Here is a 22,507-nt window from a genome sequence, read left to right as displayed (position 1 = left end):
GCCCTTTCTCTTTTGAAATGTTAACTGAAGATTTTTAATTTCTCAGTACCACACTCAGCACAGACCATATAAGAAATAGGACCATTCTACTCACTGTCAACGACAGGGTTTAACCCTTTCTAACACCAGACATTGGGATATAGTTCCTGCTACAATATCTATCTTCCACAGACTATTTTATCATTTTAGGGACAAGGATTTAATAATTATTTTAAAAGGTGATTAGCATTTACTCTTCCCTTAGCAAAATGGTTTGTGTCTCTGATGACTGGGACAGGTCCATTTCTTCCTTCATGTAAATCACACTGCCCTTCCCTGGAGCCCTGAGGACTTACTTGCTCTTTGAGAAAATGTGTGCTGGCTTCAGCAGTATGTGCACTAAAAAGAGTAATTAATTAGTATTTGTCCCTAAACAGCAGAGAATAGGACTATGTTTACTAAAAAAAAAAAATCTACAGAATCTATGTTGTAATTTGAGGAGACTATTGCAGACTAAGTCAAAGATAAAAGCTAGCTGTAGTTACTTATATATAACATGAAAACAGGTTCCTTTACGGTTAGTCGTCAATCTAAAGCTTTTTAAAAGAGGGAAATTACTCACTAATAAACTATGTGAAGAAATGTAAAATTTTTCTCTTTATCTCCCCAAATGGTTTTTTAGTCCCAAGTAAAATTCATTATTATAGGTTTAAAAAAAATGTATTTTTCTGCTATTGGGACTAATATGTATACTATCTCCAGCATATGATCTGCTCTGTCATCTTGTCTTGATAAGAAGGGGACTTTGTGTGAAGGTGTAAACAGGAGAGCTTTCTCTGCTGTGTTACCATAACGTAGATTAGCCCTAAGCCAGAGTTTCTAGTTTGGTATTGGAGTGTTTGTTTCAATTGATAGTAAATGTAATTTGCCTTATATAACCAATGAAAATTTTGACTTTGGAGTGAAAGTGAGACTAATTAATGGAAGAATCGATGAAGAGGATTTGTTTAGACTGCTTCAGCATAGTATTGAAAGACAATTTTATATAAGGTGTAACTGTAATAAAGAAGTAACTGGTTTAGTTGTAGCAGAAATTAATACACAAACGGGGTTTCTTGATTCTTTCGGGGAAAAAAGTTTTTTTTCTTATTTCATGTCATTTTATCATAACTGCTAAATAAAGCATTTCTCCTCTTTCAATCTAAATAGTTTCAGTAATTAAAATACCCCTTGAATAACTGTGCCATCGGCACCATCCCATCAGAACTCATTTCTGTGTGTGTTTCTAATACCTACAGCTCGGAAAACAAAGAAAAAGATCAAAGGAATCCAGCAGGCCACTCCAGGAGTCTCCCAAGAAACTCCTGAAAACCCTGCTAACAAAACAGTCGTTCCGGCCACCCTGCCGCAGCTGTCACCCACGCTGGTCTCCCTGCTGGAGGTCATCGAGCCCGAGGTCCTGTACGCGGGCTACGACAGCACCGTCCCAGACTCGACCTGGCGCATCATGACCACGCTCAACATGCTGGGCGGGCGCCAAGTGATCGCAGCCGTGAAGTGGGCCAAGGCGATCCCGGGTAAGATGCGGGAGAGGAACCAGGCTGTTCCCGTGCGGTCCCTGGCCACGCCCAGAGGGATTGCCTTCTCTCTGGCAACCACTGTTTTTCCTCACACCTTTCCTTCTCCTCAGGATTCAGGAACTTACACCTGGATGACCAAATGACCCTACTGCAGTATTCGTGGATGTTCCTCATGGCGTTTGCCCTGGGATGGAGATCCTACAGACAGACAAGTTCAAACATGCTGTGTTTTGCTCCTGATCTGGTTATGAACGAGTAAGTCATTTGTGAGTCATTTTCCTGCACTCACTGGGTGTTTTAACCAGCTACCCTTCCCTGGTGGACTGCTGTAGTGACCATTCGGGGCTGAACCAGGGCTGCCAGGTGTCTGGAACTGGGCAGACCTGAAACAGCGCTGTCTATCATTGCTCGAGGCCAGCAGCGTATCACATGGGGTGTTACTGCTGCTCCAGGACCTATTTGAGGATATGATTTAACAGTGAGCATTGTCTGTAGCAAGTAAAAAGGGACTTTGCAGTGCACTGTTTTCATCACATAATCCTAATCCAGTAAGAAAAAGCGTGATACAAGTCCCCGTCGGTCTCACTTTTGCCAGGACGGTCACAGGTGAGGACACAGAGGCTGAGGGGTGGGAGTGCAGACCCAGAGGGAAGAGGGTCTCTGTGCGGCTGGCTCACTCACTGTCTTACTTGGAAAGAACATAGGAACAAAAATACTTCTTTTAATTGGGAGAGAACCAACCGGGCTTTAAGATATTATAAATCGGCTCTTCTTTGGTCTTCTGAGCCTGTGCGTCTGTCTGTGAGCTACTGCAGATGTCTGTTCCCCCTACGCTCACCACATCTGCTTCCTGACTAGTTTTCTCCTTCGATGTATCTGCCACCACGTCAACTAATTTGTTTTTCCTTAAGCACAGTGTATTCACATCACATACATCCCTGGAACAGGCATTCTCAGCGCTCCCCACTGACCACACGGGACACTTGGTGTGGCTTCTGGCTTTCCAGAACCTGACCTCATTTTCTCTGTTGTTCTCCTTCACATACTCAGATGATCCATTTTTCAAACATACCCTCTGCTCAGTTCTTATCCCCACGTGAGACCCCCCCACTCTAGCCTAAGCTCCCACTAGTGGTACCACGTCCTGTGCCCACAGCTCATCTCCTTTGTTAGAATACAAACAGAATTCACACACACTCCCACACACATACCTGTGGTCTAGCAGAGTCAAAAATGGAGGGGATTTATGTGGGGGAAAAAAAAAATGGCTTCTTTGTGAGCTCTGGGTACTTAGGGTCAACAAAAAAGAAATGAATTCTTAAACCACACTATTAGAATAGTCCCCATTGCATTCTATGAATCAGGCAGCATTAGTAGTTTGTGTTCAGAACTGGGTGCCATAGTAAAACAGTGGCAACTTTAAATATGTCCAGAGTGGCAAGGAGTTTGGAAATTAACATCAGCTGATGGGAAGGAGACTTCATCATGAGGCCATCCTGCACTGGAAAAGCAGACATACTGTTTTAGCTGTGTACCAGGCACAAAAACAATGGGTTGGAGTTCTAGAAGAGCATCCCTCTGCGCTGTGTTAAATGGGAGGGCCTCCCTGTGAGGGGGTACACCCCCATTACTGTCAGTGTCTTAGTAGAGGCTGAGTGAGGGAAGCTCCAGGTATTTTAAAGGAAACTCATAGGCATTGTAGAAGCTGCTGCAAGTAGTGGAGTCAGTCTAGATTCAGGACATATTTTCTTTATATGCCTACGAAGTAATTCTAAGACCAGGGGTCTGGCAGGATAAATAGGAAGTACCTAAAGCAGAGAGCTCAGGTGTTCTCTGTTTAGCTAGCTGCATACAAAGCTCGTCTAAAAACCTAGCTGACATATTGAGTTAAAGTTGGTGCTGTTTCTCTATTGATGACACTCGTTTTCCAGCACAGCATCCACTCAGTGTTATATGAGTACTTACCACGTGCCTGACACTATATGAGGAGCTGGAGCTGTAATACTGAATGAATACAATAGCTAATGCCCATGCTAACATTCTGATGGGGAAACGACATGACCACAATCTGTTTAGAGAGCCATGATATAATAATGTGACGGGAGAGAAGGTATGTGCTGTTAGATTTGGGGAGCACAGAAGACCTGTCTTACTAGCTGGGCACTGAACAGAAGCAGCTGTTGGGAAGAGAGGGCGTTCTGGGCAGAGGGGGTGAGTGCAAAGGCTGTGACACACTGGGCACGTGCAAGGTGCTGAGGGACCGTGGGGGCTTAGAGAAGTGGGCAGGGACCAAGTCACACAGAATTTTGAAGCAAAGTTTAGATTGTATCCTAGGAGCAGGAAGCCTGTGGAAGGTTTCAAAATGAGGATGACCTGCTGGAGAGAACAAGTACTCATCACACCCCGGATATGTGTTGCCTGTGCTACAGCAGAGAACAGGACAAACAAGGCTCCTCACCTTTAGTGCTTACATGCTAGCTGGGGAGACACAGATAACTGCCAGAGAAATACAGTTGAGGTTGTGATAGAGTTTTTAGTAGAGCGAGGTCTATTTCAGATAGGGTAGCTAATGGCTTCTTGGAGGAGGTGTCATTTGAACTGAGACCTGAAGGACAAGGGACCAAGCCTCCTAGAAGCAAAAGGTGATAAACCCCTTTAGCTTATCTGAAAACTCAGACATTTAAAATCTCCTAAGTATTTATTTCAGAACCCACCCATGCTTATTTATAGTCACTTTCTAAAAAGCAATTTTAAGTCATTTAATGGGGTTAATTAAAACTGAATGGAGATTTATAGGAAACATCAAATCATCCTTCTCTGTTATAAAATTAATCTAACCCAGGGTTTTTATTTTGGCAACACTTAAATTTAGATATAGTCACAATATAACCTCCTACTGCATGCAGGAGGAGGTACAGAAATGTCTCCTCAGTGTGAAGCTCTGTCGGAGGGACATGGCTCATGTGAACACGGTTCTGAAGCATCTGACTTCATTCTGTGTGTGGGGGAGGGCTCCCCTTTTCTGTCGGCTTACTTTGTTTCCGGACTTCTCTGGGTCTGGGACAGGGAGGTTTGGGTGTCATAAAGTAAACATTCAAGTTCTGACCATCTGTGTAGCTTATAAGACAGTTTCTCACCATTGTCCTTAGGTCAGAAAGTTGTAGCAAATACTTTATTTTTAAACAGCCAACTAGAACTATGTTTTACCCTATTACACTATAACTTTGCCAAATTACAATGTATTAAGGACTAAAACACCAAGTGACACCTCCCAGAATAGGAATGCTGGATCCCTGTCTGGGCTCAGGAAGGCGCCTCATTAGTAAGAACAGACTGAGTTTGAAGCGTCATAGAGCTCCTCAGTCATCACTTTGGCAGTTTCCCATTCGTGTCTGATTTATTTTATCATATAAAGAAATAACAGAAAAAATTATTTTTCTCTACTGAAGATGTTCAGATCACTTTCTGTCAAAAAAACTATAAAAAAATCTTGAAGCATTTTAAGAACTATAAACTGGGCACAGATTAGGCTCTTTGTATCATTTAAAAAGTTAGAAATCTTTAGAGATCTACTTGAAAATCATAGCCAGGATGATAATTGTTCAGAATCCTAATTGAGGGTTTACTTGGTACCCTTAGTTAGGAGAATATTCCGTCGCCTAATGTCTGTCAGAGGCAGATTTGGGGTATCCGAAAGTCTAGAGGCAACTTCCAACCCTGTGTCATTATAAACAGTCACCCACTGTTGTCTGTAGAATGGAATGCTGTGACAAAAGTACCTTTGATTTTGAAATGGGTCTCAAACTCGCGGCCCACGGGCCGCATGCAGCCCGCCAAACAATTTTGTGCCACCCGCAGACTAATCCACGAAGTTCAAAATATTTTGGATAAAATTAAGTAAGCCTAGGGGATTAGTCTGCAGGCCGCACAAAATTGTTCAGCAGGCCGCATGCGGCCCGCGGGCCGCGAGTTTGAGACCCTTGCTCTAAAGCATGTCATCTCCGTGGCCATACTAAAATGCTGCCATAAAAGTTTGATTTGCATGAGCAAGTCCTAATAAACCCTGTAGGAGTAATAAATTCTAAGCACTTAAACATATGGCATGCAAGATGGAAAAATAATTTCTCCAATGTGAAGTCCGGTTATTCTGTTGCCTGAATCTTCACATACTCTAGACCCAGGCACAAGTTTTTTGGGGTTTTTTTTTCCCAGGCACAAGTTTAAGGAAAGTTTTCTAAAATGCTGATCTGTTGGAAAATAGCATAAATAGTAATAGTGAAGTTATCATTTATGAGTTCACAGTTTTGCAAAATAATACCAGAAACTCTGTCCCTTTTGGGAACGAGCACTCTTTATTTCTGACTGGAACACTGACTTGTCTCTCGCAGGCAGAGAATGACCCTGCCCTTCATGTATGACCAATGTAAGCACATGCTGTACGTCTCCTCGGAGCTGCACAGGCTTCAGGTATCTTACGAAGAGTACCTCTGTATGAAAACCCTACTGCTTCTCTCATCAGGTTTGTAGACACCAGTTCGCTTCTAAAATTCACTTCTAAGTGTGTCAAAAGTGTGAAATGCAGGGGCCTAGAAACAAAGGTTTATTTGTATACATAGCACTAATACTTATACCAAGTCTGCTATTTTCTGCTAGTCAGGTATTCATAAATGTAAAGTTTAGAAAGGCACAGCCAGTTATGCCAAGATCAGTAAGACAGACAGGTGTGACGGAGAAACAGAGGTACCGGAGCGCACAGGGGTCTGTGGCTCTGGAATGTGTGTGGACTTCCTCTAAGTTGATGGCTGGATACTTTTCTCATATACAAATAAGCAACTTTGGCAATTTAAACAAGTCTTTATTCCATTAGTAACTGTGGTTTCAAAGTTGTCAAATTAGCTGTGGGTGTAGTGCATAACTATTTAAGCTTTTATAATGCTTTCATACTATCTTTGTTCTACAAAAAGTTGTTTTATGTTCATGGATTTAAGGAGTATTAATAATGCTCAATCAAGGCTAGAAAATTTTCTACATCCCATTAAAAAACCTAAAGGTAAAGATCATTGCTGGAGACACTTCAGGTTACCGAGGGCAGGACACTTGTTAAAGAAATGAGTGATGTTATTTGAGTAAACAGCTAAAAGTTCTGATCATGATTTTGATTGATAATATCCAGGTATCAGGGAGGGTCAGGTTACTAACCAATCGTATTTGTAAAAAATTATGGTTAGTTTTATATATACTTGACTCACTGAGCTATATTTATTTTTTATTTGTAAATAAAAATTTGAAATAGTATGTATCACTGGTTCTTTTTTAAAAAAGATAGAATCACAAGGATGAAAATACATACCCTAAGATTAATATTTAAACTTCTACTCTGAATAGAATGCTGGAATAGCACCTGAGCCCTCCCTAAAGATGCTGGACTAGAACTAGGTGCAGGCAGGAACCTGAGGAGGTGAGCCGCACTGACGCGAGCTTCCTCTTAGAGGGCACCTGCAGAACCTGGTGAGGTGGTAGACGTAGTAAGTTTAAAGACAGGGTTGAAAATGTAATTGAAATGGAAGAGACAATGGGTGAATCTAAAAGCAGATTAGACACATTTGAACATTTCGAGTGAAATGAATTCATTTTTAATAATTTATCCAGAATACAATTTTTTAAATGCATGTGTGTGTTACACATGTATGTCAGTGAGCAAGAGGATAGAGGCATGATGGAGGGAGGAGGGGTAAAACGGTGCTTCACAGTCGGAATTCTCATGTCCCAATGAACCTAAAAAATAGCATTCATACAGAGGAGCACACTGAGGCCAGTGGCAACAGTACAGCAAATCATTTCATCATCTTAACACATTGGTCACCCATTCACAGTACACCAGGCTAAATAAAGTTCTGGTCTAATGTAACCATCAGAGATCCAGAATGAAAGGTGAAAGCATATGGAAAGGGCTTATACAAGAGGTGATGGATGAAAACTTTCCAAAATTTTCAAAAGACACCAAACCCTATTTCTATATCCAGGCAGTGCAGTGAATTCCACATAGTATATAATAAAATCCAGCTAACCAAACAGGCAGAAGAAAAAGTATCTTCAAAGTAGAAGCAATTTTACTGAACAATAGCAACTGAAGAAAATGGAATGATGTTTTCAAAATGCTAAAAAAATAAGAAGATGGACTTCAGTTTTAGCTCTAACAAGGAAACAGCTTAGAAGTTGTGACCTATCCTTACAACAAGAAAACACTGATCAAACTGAAAATCAATGAGTTTTCTTAGATCCTTGAGAGAATTAAGATCACAAGGCAAACCACCACCTCAGAAACGGGCAAACAGAAGCACAGCCACAATCAGCTTACTGGGAACAGCAGCTTCTGGAGCCAGTACCTGGTAGGAACACTGCAGGAATGTTGACTTCTGGAGACCCACTGAGGAGCAGATGGAGTTTAGAACTCCTGGGACCCAGTCTGGGCGGGAGGGGGCTTGTCCCCCTGTACTTTCTGGGGTTTACCTCCTAAAGCCCCACCAGGCTCTCATGGGGAAGATGTGAGAAAGAGCCCCTGGCGTTTCTGCCCACTGAGGGAAGCTGCTGTAACAGAGCGTTAGCTGACCTGGGCAAAGGGCAAACAGGTCGTTCTAGCCCCTCTAGCCTTCCTATGTCCTGTAAGAGAGAAGGAAGAAAGGTTCGGAAACACTTCTGAAGTCACAGCCCAGGGGCCAGGCCTACTAAACACAGGTTTAATCATAACTGAATTACAGTGGTGAGAGCTGCAGAACACAGATGTGAGGAAAGACAAGGGGGTGGGGAATAAAAGCAAGAAAACTCTTGAAACCTACACCAAACATTTAACACAGCCTAGGCAGATTAACATAAGACCTCACAATAAAAGTCTACTTTAGTTCTAACATAATTTCCAGCTTATTGCAGACTATTTCAAGGTAAGCTAAAAGGAAAGAAAAATCTAAAGAAACAAGCATTAGAATAAGACATATGGCACAGATGTCGTAATTATCAGATCAGGAATTTGAAATACTTATAAGTAACACTTTAAGGACTAATGGAAAAAGTAAACAACACGTAAGGACAGATGGGCCTGACCAATGTGGTGCAGTGGATAGAGTGTTCGCCTGGGATGCTGAGAACCCAGGTTTGAAACCCCAAAGTCACCGGCTTGAGCGTGGGCTCCTTCAGCTTGAGCGTGGGAATCATTGAGATGATGCCATGGTCACTGGCTTGAGCCCAAGGTCATTGGCTTGAGCAAGGGGTCACTGGATCAGCTGGAGCCCCTAACCCCACATATAAGAAGCAATCAATAAACAACTAAAGTGCCAGAACTACAAGTTGATGCTTCTCATCTCTCTCTCTCTATAAAAAAACAAACACAACAACAACAACACATGGATAATGAATGTAAACAGAGGTGAAAATATGGAAATTTTACAGAATAATTGAAACAAAATGCTAGAAAGTAAAACTGTAATATGGAGATGAAGAATGCTGTTGATGGGGTCATCAGAAAACTGGACACAGCAAGGAAAGAATCATTGTGCTTGAAGTCAGTAGGAACTTACCATTCTCAAATGAAGAAAAAAAATGGAACAGAATATTTAAGGATGGTAGGGACAATTATAAAAGGTGTAACATACAAGTAATGGGAATATCAGAAGACAGAAAGCAGTGGAAGATATTTTAAATAATAATGGCTAATGATTTTCCAAAATTAAGGACGGAAACCAAAGCATAGATGTAGGAAGCTCAGAAAGCACCAAGAAAGATAAATATAAAAAAACCTAAGTTAGGCCTATTTTACTCAAACTGAAGAAAATCAAAAATTAAAGAGGAAATCCTGGAAGTAGCCAGAAGGGGGTGAAACCAGCTTACCTATAGGGGAACAAGGAAAAGAAATACATTATCAAAAACCATACAAGCAAAAGAAAGTAGTGAAATATTTAGTGTTGAAAGAAAAAAATTCACCAACTTAGAATTCCATACCCAGTGAAATTATCCTTCAAAAGTGAAGACAAAATAAACACCTTCTCAGACAAACAGAAACTTGAAAGAATTAGATCTGCCTTTCATAAAATGTTAAAAGGAATTCTTGAGAGGAAAGGAAAATGGATCTACATAAAGAAAGGAAGAGGGTTAGAAAAGAGATAGATGAAGATAAAATGTTTTTATTTGGTCTAACAAGTAACTGTTGAACAATAGCAACAGTATATTAGATGATTACACCATATAGAGAAGTTGAATGTGGCAGCAATGTGAAAACGGACAGGAGGGAGGAACTGGGGATACTCAATTGTAAGGCACCTGCAGTACCTATAGTGTTGTTTGAAAGGAGATATAGATTGCAGTTGACCTGGAACAACACAAGTTTGAACTTTGCAGGTTCATTTACATGCAGATACATTTTTTTTTCAATAAATACAATTGGATCTTAGTCTGCATGGGTTTTGCATCCTCAGATTCAACCAAATGTAGAACAAAAACAATAGTTTCACATTCCCAACCACAGCTGGTTGAGTCCATAGATAGGAAGGGCCACCTGTACAGTCAGAAGTTAAACGTGGGGATCTGCACCCCTAACCCCCACATTAAGGGGCTATTGTTGTGAATGTATATGCAAACTGTAGGGAAACCACTAAACACAATTTTAAAAAGTAATTCTTATATACTGAAAGGAGAGAAAATACAGTGATATGAAGTGCTCAGTGAAAACTAAGAAAGAGCGGGAAGACTGAAAAGGGAACAAGGGCCGTGAGCAGGTAACTGCCACGAACATGGGAGCACTGATCTACATGTATGGAACAATGCTTTACGTTTGAATAGTCTAAATATACCACAGTCTCTTTATCTTAATAAAGGCCAAAAGAAAGTTTGCCACCCCAAATCCCTTCTAAAGTAATATTAAAATATGTACTTAGGGTGGCTAAGGGAAAGGCATCCCATCTCTAAGAAGGTAAAAAGAACTAAGAAAGTGGTAAATATGTAGATACAAATAAACTAACACTGCATAAAGTAACAGTAATGTCTTTGGGGCTTTAAGAAAAGAGAGCTAAAGTACACAATAATTACATGTAAGCAAAATGAGAGTTTGGTAAATTAAGAACGAGAGTTTAAATTTTAAGGTTGACAACTAGAAACCGAAAATATATACAATGGACCAAACCACTGGAAAACAGAGGATAGCATGTTAAGGAAAAAACAATTCAAAAGAATGCAAGACATCAGAGGAGGACAAACAGGTGGTACAAGTAAATTCAGATACATCAGCAATTTCACAAGAGATCTATCTAAATAAAGATACTCAGTGACTGAATAAAAGGATACACTATGTATGGTATACCCAGTAATGGCAAACTTTTTTGTAAAGAGCCAGATGGTAATGTTTTTGGCTTTGCATACAGTCTCTGTTATGGCTGCTCAATTTTGCCCCTCGGGGCCTGAACACAGGCATCAGTGATGCTTAAGAAGAAGAGTCATGGTGGTCTTCCAATAAAACATTATTTAAAACACAGGCTTCAGGTGGAGTTGGGCCATAAGCCCTAGTTTGCTGACCACTGCTTTAACCAAAAGAAAGCTGAAGCAGCTACGTTACTATCAAAATAGACTATCAGGCAAAAAATAAGTCCTATATTTAAAGATACTTGTTACATAAAGCATTCTATTCACTAGGAAAACATTTCTAAATATATGGCTTCCAACAACATAAAGCAAAATGTCATGTAACTACGAGGATAATTTGGGATGGGTGAAATTCTTTTAAATGTAAATATCAAAGAGCTTCTCCCATAACTACTTTTAGAATTAGGATAACCAGCAGGAAAAAAAAAATGTATAAATAAGTAGTCACTGTTTTTACAAATTAGCGATAATTAGATGATCTGTAATATAAGTGATGTATGTATAAAAGTAATATAATACATTGCTAATATGGTAGGCTCTTATCACACCTGATTAAGTGGCCTTCATTTTGCATTAATGCTTACATCTTAGAAGTACCATGTTTTGTTTTATGGAATCAAAACATTTTCATATGTGTTCTTTGGTCTAATTCTAATTAAAATCCAGTGAGAGTGATATACCACATTAACAAAATAAAGAATAAAGATCATGATATTCTCAATCGATGCAGAAAAAGAACTTGACAAAACTCAACATCTATTTATAATTAAAACTCTCAACAAAACGGATATAAAGGGAACATACCTCAACATAGTATAGGCCATATATGACAAGTCACAGCTAACATCCTCATTGGTGAAAAGCTGAAAGCTTTTTCTCTAAGATCAGGAACAAGGCAAGGATGCCCACCCACCCTTGCCACTTTCACTCAACACGGTAATGAAGTCCTGGCCAGAGCAGTTACGACAAGAAATGGGATCCGAGTTGAAAAGGAAGAAGTAAAACTCTCACTCTTTGCAGGTCACATGATACTATGTATAGAAAACCCTAAAGATTCCACCAAAAAACTATTAGAATTGAGAAACAAAATCAGTAAAGTTGTAGGATACAAAATCAATATACAGAATAATCTGTTGTGTTTCTGTACAGTAATGACAACCTAGAAAGTTAAATTCAGAAAAAAAATCCTTTTATAATTGCATAAAAAAGAATAAGATACCTAGGAATAAATTTAACCAACGAGGTAAAAGACCTGTACACTGAAAACTATAAGACGTTGATGAAACAAAATGAAGAAGATGCAAATGGAATGATATTTTGGCCTGACCTGTGGTGGTGCAGTAGATAAACTGCTGACCTGGAATGCTGAGGTCACTAGTTCAAAACCCTGGGCTTGCCCTTCTCAAGGCACATACAGAAAGCAACTACTTCAAGTTGATGCTTCCTGACCCTCACCCCCATAAAAACCAATAAATAAAAATATTTTGTGCTCGTACACTGTAAGAATATTGTTAGAATACTGTATTAATTTATGATCAAGGGGCCAGAAATATACAATGAGGAAAGGACAGGCTTTTTGTGTGTGTGTGTGTGTGTGTGTGTGTGTGTGTGTGTGTGTGTGTGTGTGTGAGAGAGACAGAGACAAAGAGGGACAGATAGGGACAGACAGACAGGAAGGGAGAGAGATGAGAAACATCAATTCTTCATTGCGCCACCTTAGCTGTTCATTGATTGCTTTCCCATATGTGCCTTGGGGGGGGAGGCTACAGCAGACCGAGTTACCCCTTGCTCAAGCCAACGACCTTTGGCTCAAGCTGGTGAGCCTTGCTCGAACCAGATAAGCCCACGCTCAAGCTGGTGACCTCAGGGTTTTGAACCTGGGTCCTCTGTGTCACAGTCCAATGTTCTATCCACTGTGCCCCCACCTGGTCAGGCAGACAGTCTCTTTAATAAATGGTGTTAGGAAAACTGAACAGCCCACATACAAAAGAATGAAACTGGACCACTGTCTTACACTACACACAACAAATCAAAAACTTGAATGTAAGACCTGAAATGATAAAATTTCTAAAACAAAATATAGGCGGTAAGCTCCTTGACATTGATTTTGGTGATATTTTTGGATCAGATACCAAAAGCAGAAATAGACAAGTGGGACTACATCAAACTAAAAAGCTTCTGCACAGCAAAGGAAACCATCCACAAGATAAAAGGCAATGTACCAAATGGGAGGTATTTGCAAATTATTTCTGATAAGGGGTTAATATCCAAAATATATGAAGAACTCATTCAACTGAACAGCCAGAAAACAATCCAGTTAAAAAATGGACAGAGGATCTGAAATAGACATTTTCCCAAAGATGTACAGATGGCCAACAAGAACATGAGTTAGGAGCTTACTTACCATCACTAACCATCAGGGCAATGCAAATCAAAGCCACAATGAGGTAGCACCGCACACCTATCAGAATGGCGATCATCAAAAAAAGACAGTAAGTGTCGAAGATTTGGAAAAAAGGGAATCCTTTTGCACTGTTAGTGAAAATATAAATTGGTACAGCCACTGTGGAAAACAGTATGGAGGCTCCTCAGAAAATTAAAAATAGAACTACCACATGATTCAGCAATTCCATGTCTGTGTATTTATCCAATGTAAATGAAAACACTAACTTGAAAAGATATATTTGCCCCTATGTTCATTGCCAAATCATTTCTAATAGCCAAAATATGAAAGCCACATAGGTGTCCATCAGTGGATAAATGGTTAAAGACAATGAGAGAAAATTTATATTCAGGGGAATATTATGCACCCATAAAAAATGAACTCTTGCTATTTGTGACAACACGGATGGACCTTAGGGGCATTATACTAAGTAAAGCAAATCTGAGAAAGACAAATACCATATGATCTTACTTATATATGAACTCTAAAAACAACAAAAGCAAGCTCATGGATACAGAGAACAGAGTGGTAGATGCCAGAGGCAGAGGGTGGAAAAAATGGGTAAAGTGGGTTAAAAAGTACCAATTCCAGCTATAAAGTAATGACTCATGGGGATATAATGACAGCATGGTGACTGTCATTAATAATAGTGTACTGTATATCTGAAAGTTGCTATGACAATCTTAAAAATTGTCATCACAAGGAAAAAAATTTGTAACAGTGCATGGTGATGGATGTCAGCTAGACTTATTGTGCTCACTTTGCATATAAAGACTTATGTAAGCATGTTGTATACCTGAGACATTTAATGTCATAAGTATAGCTAAAATCTAAAAAATGTTTTTAATTTAATGAGAGTTGGAAACAAGTACATTTAATGAAGACTTCTTGTTCCTACATTTACTACTTTTCCTCTGTGCCAGCATCTCCTAAGAGCAGCGGTGAAGTTAAGTTTGGGAAACAGTGTGTTCCCCTTTCTGGAGACTGCATATGTGTAGCCTGAGAAGTCCGAAAGCCCAGAAATCTCTCGCTTTGTATTAAACATTTAGCTTTGTTTCACTTTGGGCCATCAAGTCCTCTTTTCTCTAGCCGTAACAGAACCAGAATTTCTAGGAATACACTTTAAGAGATGTGGCACTCTACAAAAGTCATGATTCTCTGTAAGATTCAGTGAAACCGTGATTGACTGTCTGTTCACAGTCTTTACTAGTATCAGTTTTTGAAGAATATAAACTTTGATTTTACACCAGTTTGATCCACACACTTCATAAGGTATTTACTCTATTATTTCCGGTTACATGGCGGGGGGGGGGGGGGGGGGGGCAGATATCTCCTTCCCAGGAGAGACACACACACACACACACACACACACACACATATGCTACATAAAAAAGCATATTTCCTTTTAGGTTGGAATAATATCAACTCAGTATGTTAATATATTAATAAAATGTATTGCAAACTGATTTTAAGGTTCTAATTGACTGATGATATCACAGATATTCCAAGATGTAATTGGTGGAATGAACACTGTTGTGGAAGCTTTCTGTGTCTGCATTAGAACTAATCTGAAGGGCAGAATGACAGTCGTTGTATTATTTTTTGGTCGCTAAGCCCATTTTGTGAACAGAGAGGGAGGTGCCACCACCAGCTGCACTGGACAGATGAGAAACACAGTGATTCTGTTAAGGCCTCCAGTTTCCCCTGCCCCATAGACTCTTGGCTGTGTAGTTCATGAGCTTTTGAAATGCTTATGTTTTAATAGAGTGCATTAAAAACATATTATAGATGATATAAAGTCATGAAGTGTGCTATTAATAATAAATGCCCTACTTGCATATATGAAAAGTTATCACAAGAAAAGTATTTAATTGACTACATCTTAATCTTTTAGTTCCTAAGGATGGCCTGAAGAGCCAAGAGCTATTTGATGAAATCAGAATGACCTACATCAAAGAGCTAGGGAAGGCCATTGTCAAGAGGGAAGGAAACTCCAGTCAGAATTGGCAACGGTTTTATCAACTGACAAAACTCTTGGACTCCATGCATGAGGTAAATTTCAAAAACAAATCCAAATATCAGAAGAATTTTCTGGGATGTAAAGTATGTTCTCAATAGTGTATAAACCAAAATTGTTTTCCACTTGTGAATGTTGACGATGGTTTGAACACAAGCTGTGACTTCAGTTCAGCATGCATTTTTCCTAAGGCCAATTATGAAATTCCATTTCATCCAGTCATGTGCTTATAATATCATGATGCTAGCACAGAATTTAACAGCACTGTTTTTTAATATGTAGAATTCCCTTGTTTTGCATGATAGTCTATTAGATTAGAATATGTCTTTCATGTATTAGAGTACTGCAGTTCATCATGAATCAATTTCATATAATTCTAGATATGATGGAAGGGATTCAAGATGTCTTTGGTATCTGAGTACTCATTTTATTTAACTAAACTTCAGTTGGGAAATTCCAGCAGAGGTTGGTGTATTCTATCTAGGTCAGATGTTAAAAAACGGCCCAATAGCATGAGATATCTCTACTGATAAGTTTTTAAGACTAATCCTTACTATATTTTTTCTTGTAGGTAGTTGAAAATCTCCTTAACTATTGCTTCCAAACATTTTTGGATAAGACCATGAGTATTGAATTCCCAGAGATGTTAGCTGAGATCATCACCAATCAGTTACCAAAATATTCAACTGGAAATATCAAAAAGCTTCTGTTTCATCAAAAGTGACTGCCTTAATGAGGAAAGTTGCCTTAAGGAAAGTTGACTTTATAGCTTTTGTTGTACAAACTACCAATTTGTCCTATAGCAGTTTTGTTTTATTCTTTTTTGTTACGTCTGATTTGTTTTTGTTTTCAATACGCACTACATGTGGTTTATAGAGGGCCAAGACTTGGCAACAGAAGCAGTTGAGCCATCAGTTCTCAGTGATGGGAACAGTAGAAAGCAATATTAGTGGGTCCTGGAAATTAGGAACAATGACCCCGGGGTAATCTCCACTGTCAGAGAAGGATGGCACCAAAAACCACCAGTGCCCAAGGTCTGCGTAATAGACTTTGTGCTTGTAGTTTTCACAGTTGGCTGGACAAAATTTTCTAGACTTTCTGTTGGTGTATTTTCCCCTGTATAGTTAGGATAACATTTTTTGATTTATGCATGGAAACCTGAAAAAAGTTTACACGTGTATATCAGAAAAGGGAAGTTGTGCCTTTTATAGCTCTTACTGTCTGGTTTTAACAATTTCCTTTCTATTCGGTGAACTACGCTTGCTCATTTTTTCTTACATAAGTTTTGTATTCATGTTACTGTACAGCTGTTTAAGATGGGCAGCTAGTTCATAGCTTTCCTAAATAAACTCTAAACATTAATCTTCTGTGTGAAAATGGGTTGGTGCTTCTAACCTGATGGCACTTAGCTATCAGAAGACCACAAAAATTGACTCAAATCTCCAGTATTCTTGTCAAAAAAAGCTCATATTTTGTATATATCTGCTTCAGTGAAGAATTACATAGGTTGTGCAAATTAACTGTCCTAACTGGTATAGAGCACCTAGTCCAGTGACCTGCTGGGTAAACTGTGGATATCATCCACAAAAGACTTGATTTACAAAAATCAAACAAAAAAAAAACTACCAAGAGGCCCTGTTTGTACCTAATGCCCTATCCCTACAATGGTTAGATGGCAAGAAAGTTAGCATACTGTCTTTCAGGACCTTTTGTTGTAGTTTGTGACTTCTTAAAATTATGATCCCAGATAACCAGCTGAACTAAAGCTGAGAGATTTTAATCAGACCAAGTGATTCCTCTCACTAAACTCTACCCAAAAACAAATTTCTAATATGGCAAAAGTGGCTAGACACCCATTTTCACATTCCCATCTGTCACCAATTGGTCTCTCTTTCCTGGGCATCCAGGGAAGCTCAGCTACTGTTTGTGACTTACAGCTGTGTGTCAGACTTCCATGTTTGCAAAGCGACACGTCCCTCACACCCATGTGCCATCGAGTTTGACAGAAGTCTCGTGAATTGTTCCTCCTCACTGTTAAGAATTATCACTTTAAACAAAATAGAAGCTGTAGTAGCCCTTTCTGTGTGCACCTTAGCAACTTTCTGTAAACGCAAAACTCATATTTACTAAGCCACAAGAAATTTAATTTCTATTCAAGGTGGCCAAATTATTTGTGTAATAGAAAACTGAAAATCTAATATTAAAAATATGGAACTCCTAATATATTTTTATATTTAGTTATAGTTTCAGATATATATCATATTGGTATTCACTAATCTGGGAAGGGAAGGGCTACTGCAGCTTTACATGCAATTTATTAAAATGATTGTAAAATAGCTTGTATAGTGTAAAATAAGAATGATTTTTAGATGAGATCGTTTTATCACGACACGTTATATATTTTTTGTAGGGGTCAGAGAAATGTCGGTGGATAGCCTATATGGTTGATAGTGAGTACAAGCATTCATACAGGCAGCAGTGGTATAAACCCAGCAGGTTTGCTCGAGGGGAGGAAGGAGCTGGAGGCTGGCCCAAGTGCAGTGAGGGCTGCTGAGGCCCCGCCCCTCGGGTCACAGAGGAGCTCCCTCCCCTCTGCCTCCCAGAATGACCACCCTTTTCATTCCAACAGTGAGTCTGGCAGTGCAAGTGTAGCTTACCAATTTTCCCCTTGTGCTGAAGTGTGTAAGCAGGAGACAGCCAGGTGGTGCTTACACGCCGACAGGCACCATCTAATAGCAGGGTTACTTTCACATCAGCCTCTCCAACAGTTTAATAAAATCAGAGGCTTCAGAGGTTTGGCAATAATATGCATAGTGGTACCAGCAATATGTAAATAGTGCAGATTCTCATAGGTTGCCAATAATACACTAATTTCTTTCTATCCTACAAGAGATCATTTTCAAACAGAATGAGGACATTTTTATGTTTTCTTTGAATGCTTTTTTGAATGTTATTTTATTTTTCAGTATTTTGGAGAAATTATTTAATAAAAAATGTAATAATTTGCTTTTTGAATGCTCTTTAAAAGGGAATGTTCCTTTTGTAATGGTTTAAATTGATCTCAAAAGTATTTTAAGGTGGTTTGTAACCCAGCTGTATGTGAAATTTTTGGTGCCTAAGAATACCGCTTGAATATTATCAATGACAGTGTTAAGTTTCCACAAGAACTTCTGAAAGGTAAATTTTTGTTCATCTATAAAACATTGTATGGTTAAAACCAGAAAGCATATCACATATGAATCAGATTTTAGTACCAGCATCCTCGGCTCTTAAAAAATAGAGGTCAGTGAAAAAAAGATATGTGCACTTTTGTTCAAACTGACATTCATGAAGCTGGGCATTAAATGGAAGAAGACACTGTGCCCTTTCAGAGTGTGGGGAAGAAGAAAGTTACCTTAATTATGTTGTTCCTCTGAGTATAATTATGGATTTAAGTGGAAAAAGATGGTATTTCTGAAAGTAGTTTTATTTTCTATGTATGTGGTATCTTGCTATCCCAAACTACTTAAGTTTATAGTAAGGTCAATGACAGCTGATGACATGCCTGGGTGACTCACAACAAATCCTGAAGAGTGTTTTTGATGACTGGTGGAAAAAGTGACCCTCTCGGTGTTTTAGATCTGGCTGTGGGATACAGTGCCTCTGCGGAACATGTGCCTAATTGTCCAAAGCCAGGGGAGGGACCCTAAAAGAGCACCTGCCTCGGGGTGGAGGGATGGCTCCCCAGAAGGAGTGCTACCGTGGTGTGGTGCGGGTCTGTGAGCTCATCTGCATAGGATTCATTCTGGATATGCGTGTAAAGGAAAGCCCACCTCACTTCAGGACTGGGGGCAGTCTTATCTATATACCCCATTATCACTGAGTAGGACTTTAGTTCTCTGTTAAATACCCTAAAACTACATCTCCATGGAATGAACAATATTACTGTACTTTGGTCTGTCAAAATTCATGAACTGTGGCAGCCCTCAGCGGGATTTCCCTCATGGTTGGTCATTCAAAAGACTGTAGCTGTAGATGAATGTGTTTTTATGTGCCTGGGTTGAGAGTCAGAAGGGAAAATAAGAGTAAGGAGGACACTTTAACCACTTTGAGTGGAAGTTTTGTCATCTTCTGGACTAGTAGCAGTTGGCCTGGTCCACCACGGATTAGTGACCAGGTTTTGGGGAAAGGATTAGCTTCTCTCTAGGAAATGCCTGAAAGAAGGATTTTATTTTCTGATGAAAGGCTGTATGAAATACCCTCCTCAAATAACTTGCTTAACTACATATAGATTCAAGTGTGTCGATATTCTATATTTTGTATATTAAACAAATGCTATATAATGGGGACAAATCTATATTATACTGTGTATGGCATTATTAAGAAGCTTTTTCATTATTTTTTATCACAGTAATTTTAAAATGTGTAAAAATTAAAACCCGTGACTCCTGTTTAAAAATAAAAGTTGTAGTTTTTTATTCATGCTGAATAATAATCTCTAGTAAAAAAAAATGTCTTTTTATCTACGCAGTGAAATGTCAGACTGTAAAATCTTGTGTGGAAATGTTTAACTTTTATTTTTCATTTAAATTTGCTGTTCTGGTATTACCAAACCACACATTTGTACCGAATTGGCAGTAAATGTTAGTTAGCCATTTACAGCAATGCCAAATATGGAGAAACATCATAATAAAAAAATCTGCTTTTTCATTATGTGACTCCAAAATGCTTTTGTAGAACTTGTGCAGTCCCAGCTTTCCCACTTTGTTCCCTCTTTCTTGTACTGAAAGTAGAGTTATCACTTCAGATACCTTAAGGTGCTAAAGCGGGCCTTAAATGTCAGGACGGCAACGTTTGCAGGCTAATATAGCATAAATTCAAAGAGTTTAACCCCTGTGCCAGAGACCCCAGATGGTTGTGTGACAATTACTGCAAGGAGGACCGAGGGAAGAACTTACTCCTGAGGCTGCTCCAAGTACACAACAATCTATCAGGAAAAATGGCACTTGATGTAAACAGATGTTATCTCGTCAAAATTTTTACCTTGTTTTAAAATAAATTCTCCCAGAAAAGGGCATAAATATTTAGTAAATATCATAGCAATGTTGCACAACTATTCTATACAATCTATTCTTTTTTTTTCCTCCCTTAAAACAGTGTGGTCAGGTCAACACCATGAATTGGATGATCTAACAAACTTTCTTATAAACACAGTCTTGTCCATAAGTGAAATCCATCACAAAGATAAAAAGCATTATGGTTTAAAAACCAAATTTGCCTTGTGTACTAAGCATATTTAAAACATACTTACCATGTGATAAACACTGAAGACAGAATGCATAAGAAAAACACCATCACTGCCTGCAGTCACTTAAGAGGATGTGATTGGGCGTGTGTATAACAAGCCTCCTTTGTCAGTGTCGGAGGCACCAGTACGGATGCACATTGTTCCTTACCATCCACTTAAGTATTAGTCTTACATTTGCAGAGCACTTTCACATACATTATACCAGTTAATCCTCACCCAGTGAATGAATGATACGAAAACAAATGAAGAAGACATTACTCCATTTTATAAAAGAAAAGAGAAGAAACAAACAAGTTCAGAGGTTAAACAACTGGTTCCTACCTGCTAACTCCCACTTTAATTAAAGTTTGAATGGAAAGTCCGTAACGCGGCCATTTACCACACATCAGACAACATGTCTCCAGTCTACAAGCCTCCCAGAGAACTGCTGTTTTGTTTTTAAATTTTGCTGTTTTACATTTACTGAGTCCTTACTGTGTGCAGCCCTATCAAGTGCTGCTATAAAGTACAGCTGTAGTACTGTTAACCTATTTCCATGAGGAAACTGCAGCACAAAGAATTGAGTAGCAGACCTAACTTGGAAGTGGTTAAGTAGGGCTTTTAAAACAACAACACTGCATCTGGCTCTGAAGTCCATGCTCTTAAGCACTACTGAAAAATTTTTACTAAGAAGCTCCAAACTAGATTAAATGAACTTCAACATTTTAGTATCATATGTCAGGATCTCATTTAATCTAATCCCTTTTGCTACCATATTAGTTTTGACTTAGTCATTTAACAATGATAGTTCCTTCTCTTAAAAACCTGTGTCCGGCCTGACCTGTGGTGGCGCAGTGGGATAAAGCGTCGACCTGGAACACTTGAGGTTGCCGGTTCGAAACCTTGGGCTTGCCTGGTCAAGGCACATATGGGAGTTGATGCTTCCAGCTCCTCCCCCCTTCTCTCTCTCTCTCTCTCAAAATCAATAAATAAAATAAAATAAAAATAAAAAAAAAAAAAACCTGTGTCCGGCCCTGGCCAGTTGGCTCAGTGGTAGAGCGTCAGCCTGGCGTGCAGGAGTCCCAGGTTCGATTCCTGGCCAGGGCACACAGGAGAAGCGCCCATCTGCTTCTCCACCCCTCCCCCTCTCCTTCCTCTCTGTCTCTCTCTTCCCCTCCTGTAGCCAAGGCTCCACTGGAGCAAAGTTGGCCTGGGCGCTGAGGATGGTCTATGGCCTCTGCCTCAGGCGCTAGAATGGCTCTGGTTGCAACAGAGCAACACCCCAGATGGTCAGAGAATCGCCCCCTGGTGGGCATGCCGGGTGGATCCCGGTCGGGTGCATGCGGAAGTCTGACTGCTTCCCCGTTTCCAACTTCAGAAAAATACAAAAAAAAAACAAACAAACCTGTGTCCGATCCCTTGGGGATAGTGATAGTGAAAAATAGGAGCTTCCCAGAGATGACAGTACCCTTCGGTCTGTCAGATACATTATAAGGAACCTGCCTCACCAGTAACCTCAGGAAATTCAACAAACTCATTTCTTCAAGTAATTCGGAGCATACAGGCTACATTCAAACTGAGGAAGAAAGATGTTTATAAATAAAAACTGATAGAAGTCAAAATTTATTCTTAGTTTGGCAGGTAAAGAAAGAACCAGACTTTGGGTGTAGAAAAGAGGTTGAAAATATAGAAGCATTTATACTAGTTGAAGATTATTAGACCTTCAACTAATCTTTCCTGCTTGGTAGTAAGTGCCTTTAACAGCATTAATAACATTATAGCATTTTCTTTGGTGAAAATAACCAGCTCCTCTTGTT

At 39.4% G+C, this 22,507-nt stretch overlaps 1 protein-coding gene across 6 annotated transcripts in view; it reads left to right on the top strand.

The window, feature by feature from the left end:
- Positions 1-20,113, top strand: part of NR3C1 (nuclear receptor subfamily 3 group C member 1) — a 110,651-nt gene extending 90,538 nt beyond the window's left edge. For all 6 annotated transcript variants that reach the window (XM_066344352.1, XM_066344351.1, XM_066344356.1 and 3 more), the window contains 5 exons: positions 1,278-1,556; positions 1,670-1,814; positions 5,948-6,078; positions 15,302-15,459; positions 15,996-20,113. In XM_066344352.1, coding sequence (XP_066200449.1) covers positions 1,278-1,556; positions 1,670-1,814; positions 5,948-6,078; positions 15,302-15,459; positions 15,996-16,148 — 866 coding nt within the window. In that variant the 3' untranslated portion in view covers positions 16,149-20,113. The remainder of the gene's footprint in view (positions 1-1,277; positions 1,557-1,669; positions 1,815-5,947; positions 6,079-15,301; positions 15,460-15,995) is intronic.
- Positions 20,114-22,507: the final 2,394 nt, after the last annotated feature.

Source organism: Saccopteryx leptura, chromosome 6, assembly GCF_036850995.1.
Source record: "Saccopteryx leptura isolate mSacLep1 chromosome 6, mSacLep1_pri_phased_curated, whole genome shotgun sequence".
In the NCBI taxonomy this organism is placed as follows: Eukaryota; Metazoa; Chordata; class Mammalia; order Chiroptera; family Emballonuridae; genus Saccopteryx; species Saccopteryx leptura.
Note: the sequence above shows the minus strand (reverse complement) of the source record. Positions and strands in the feature narration are given on the sequence as shown.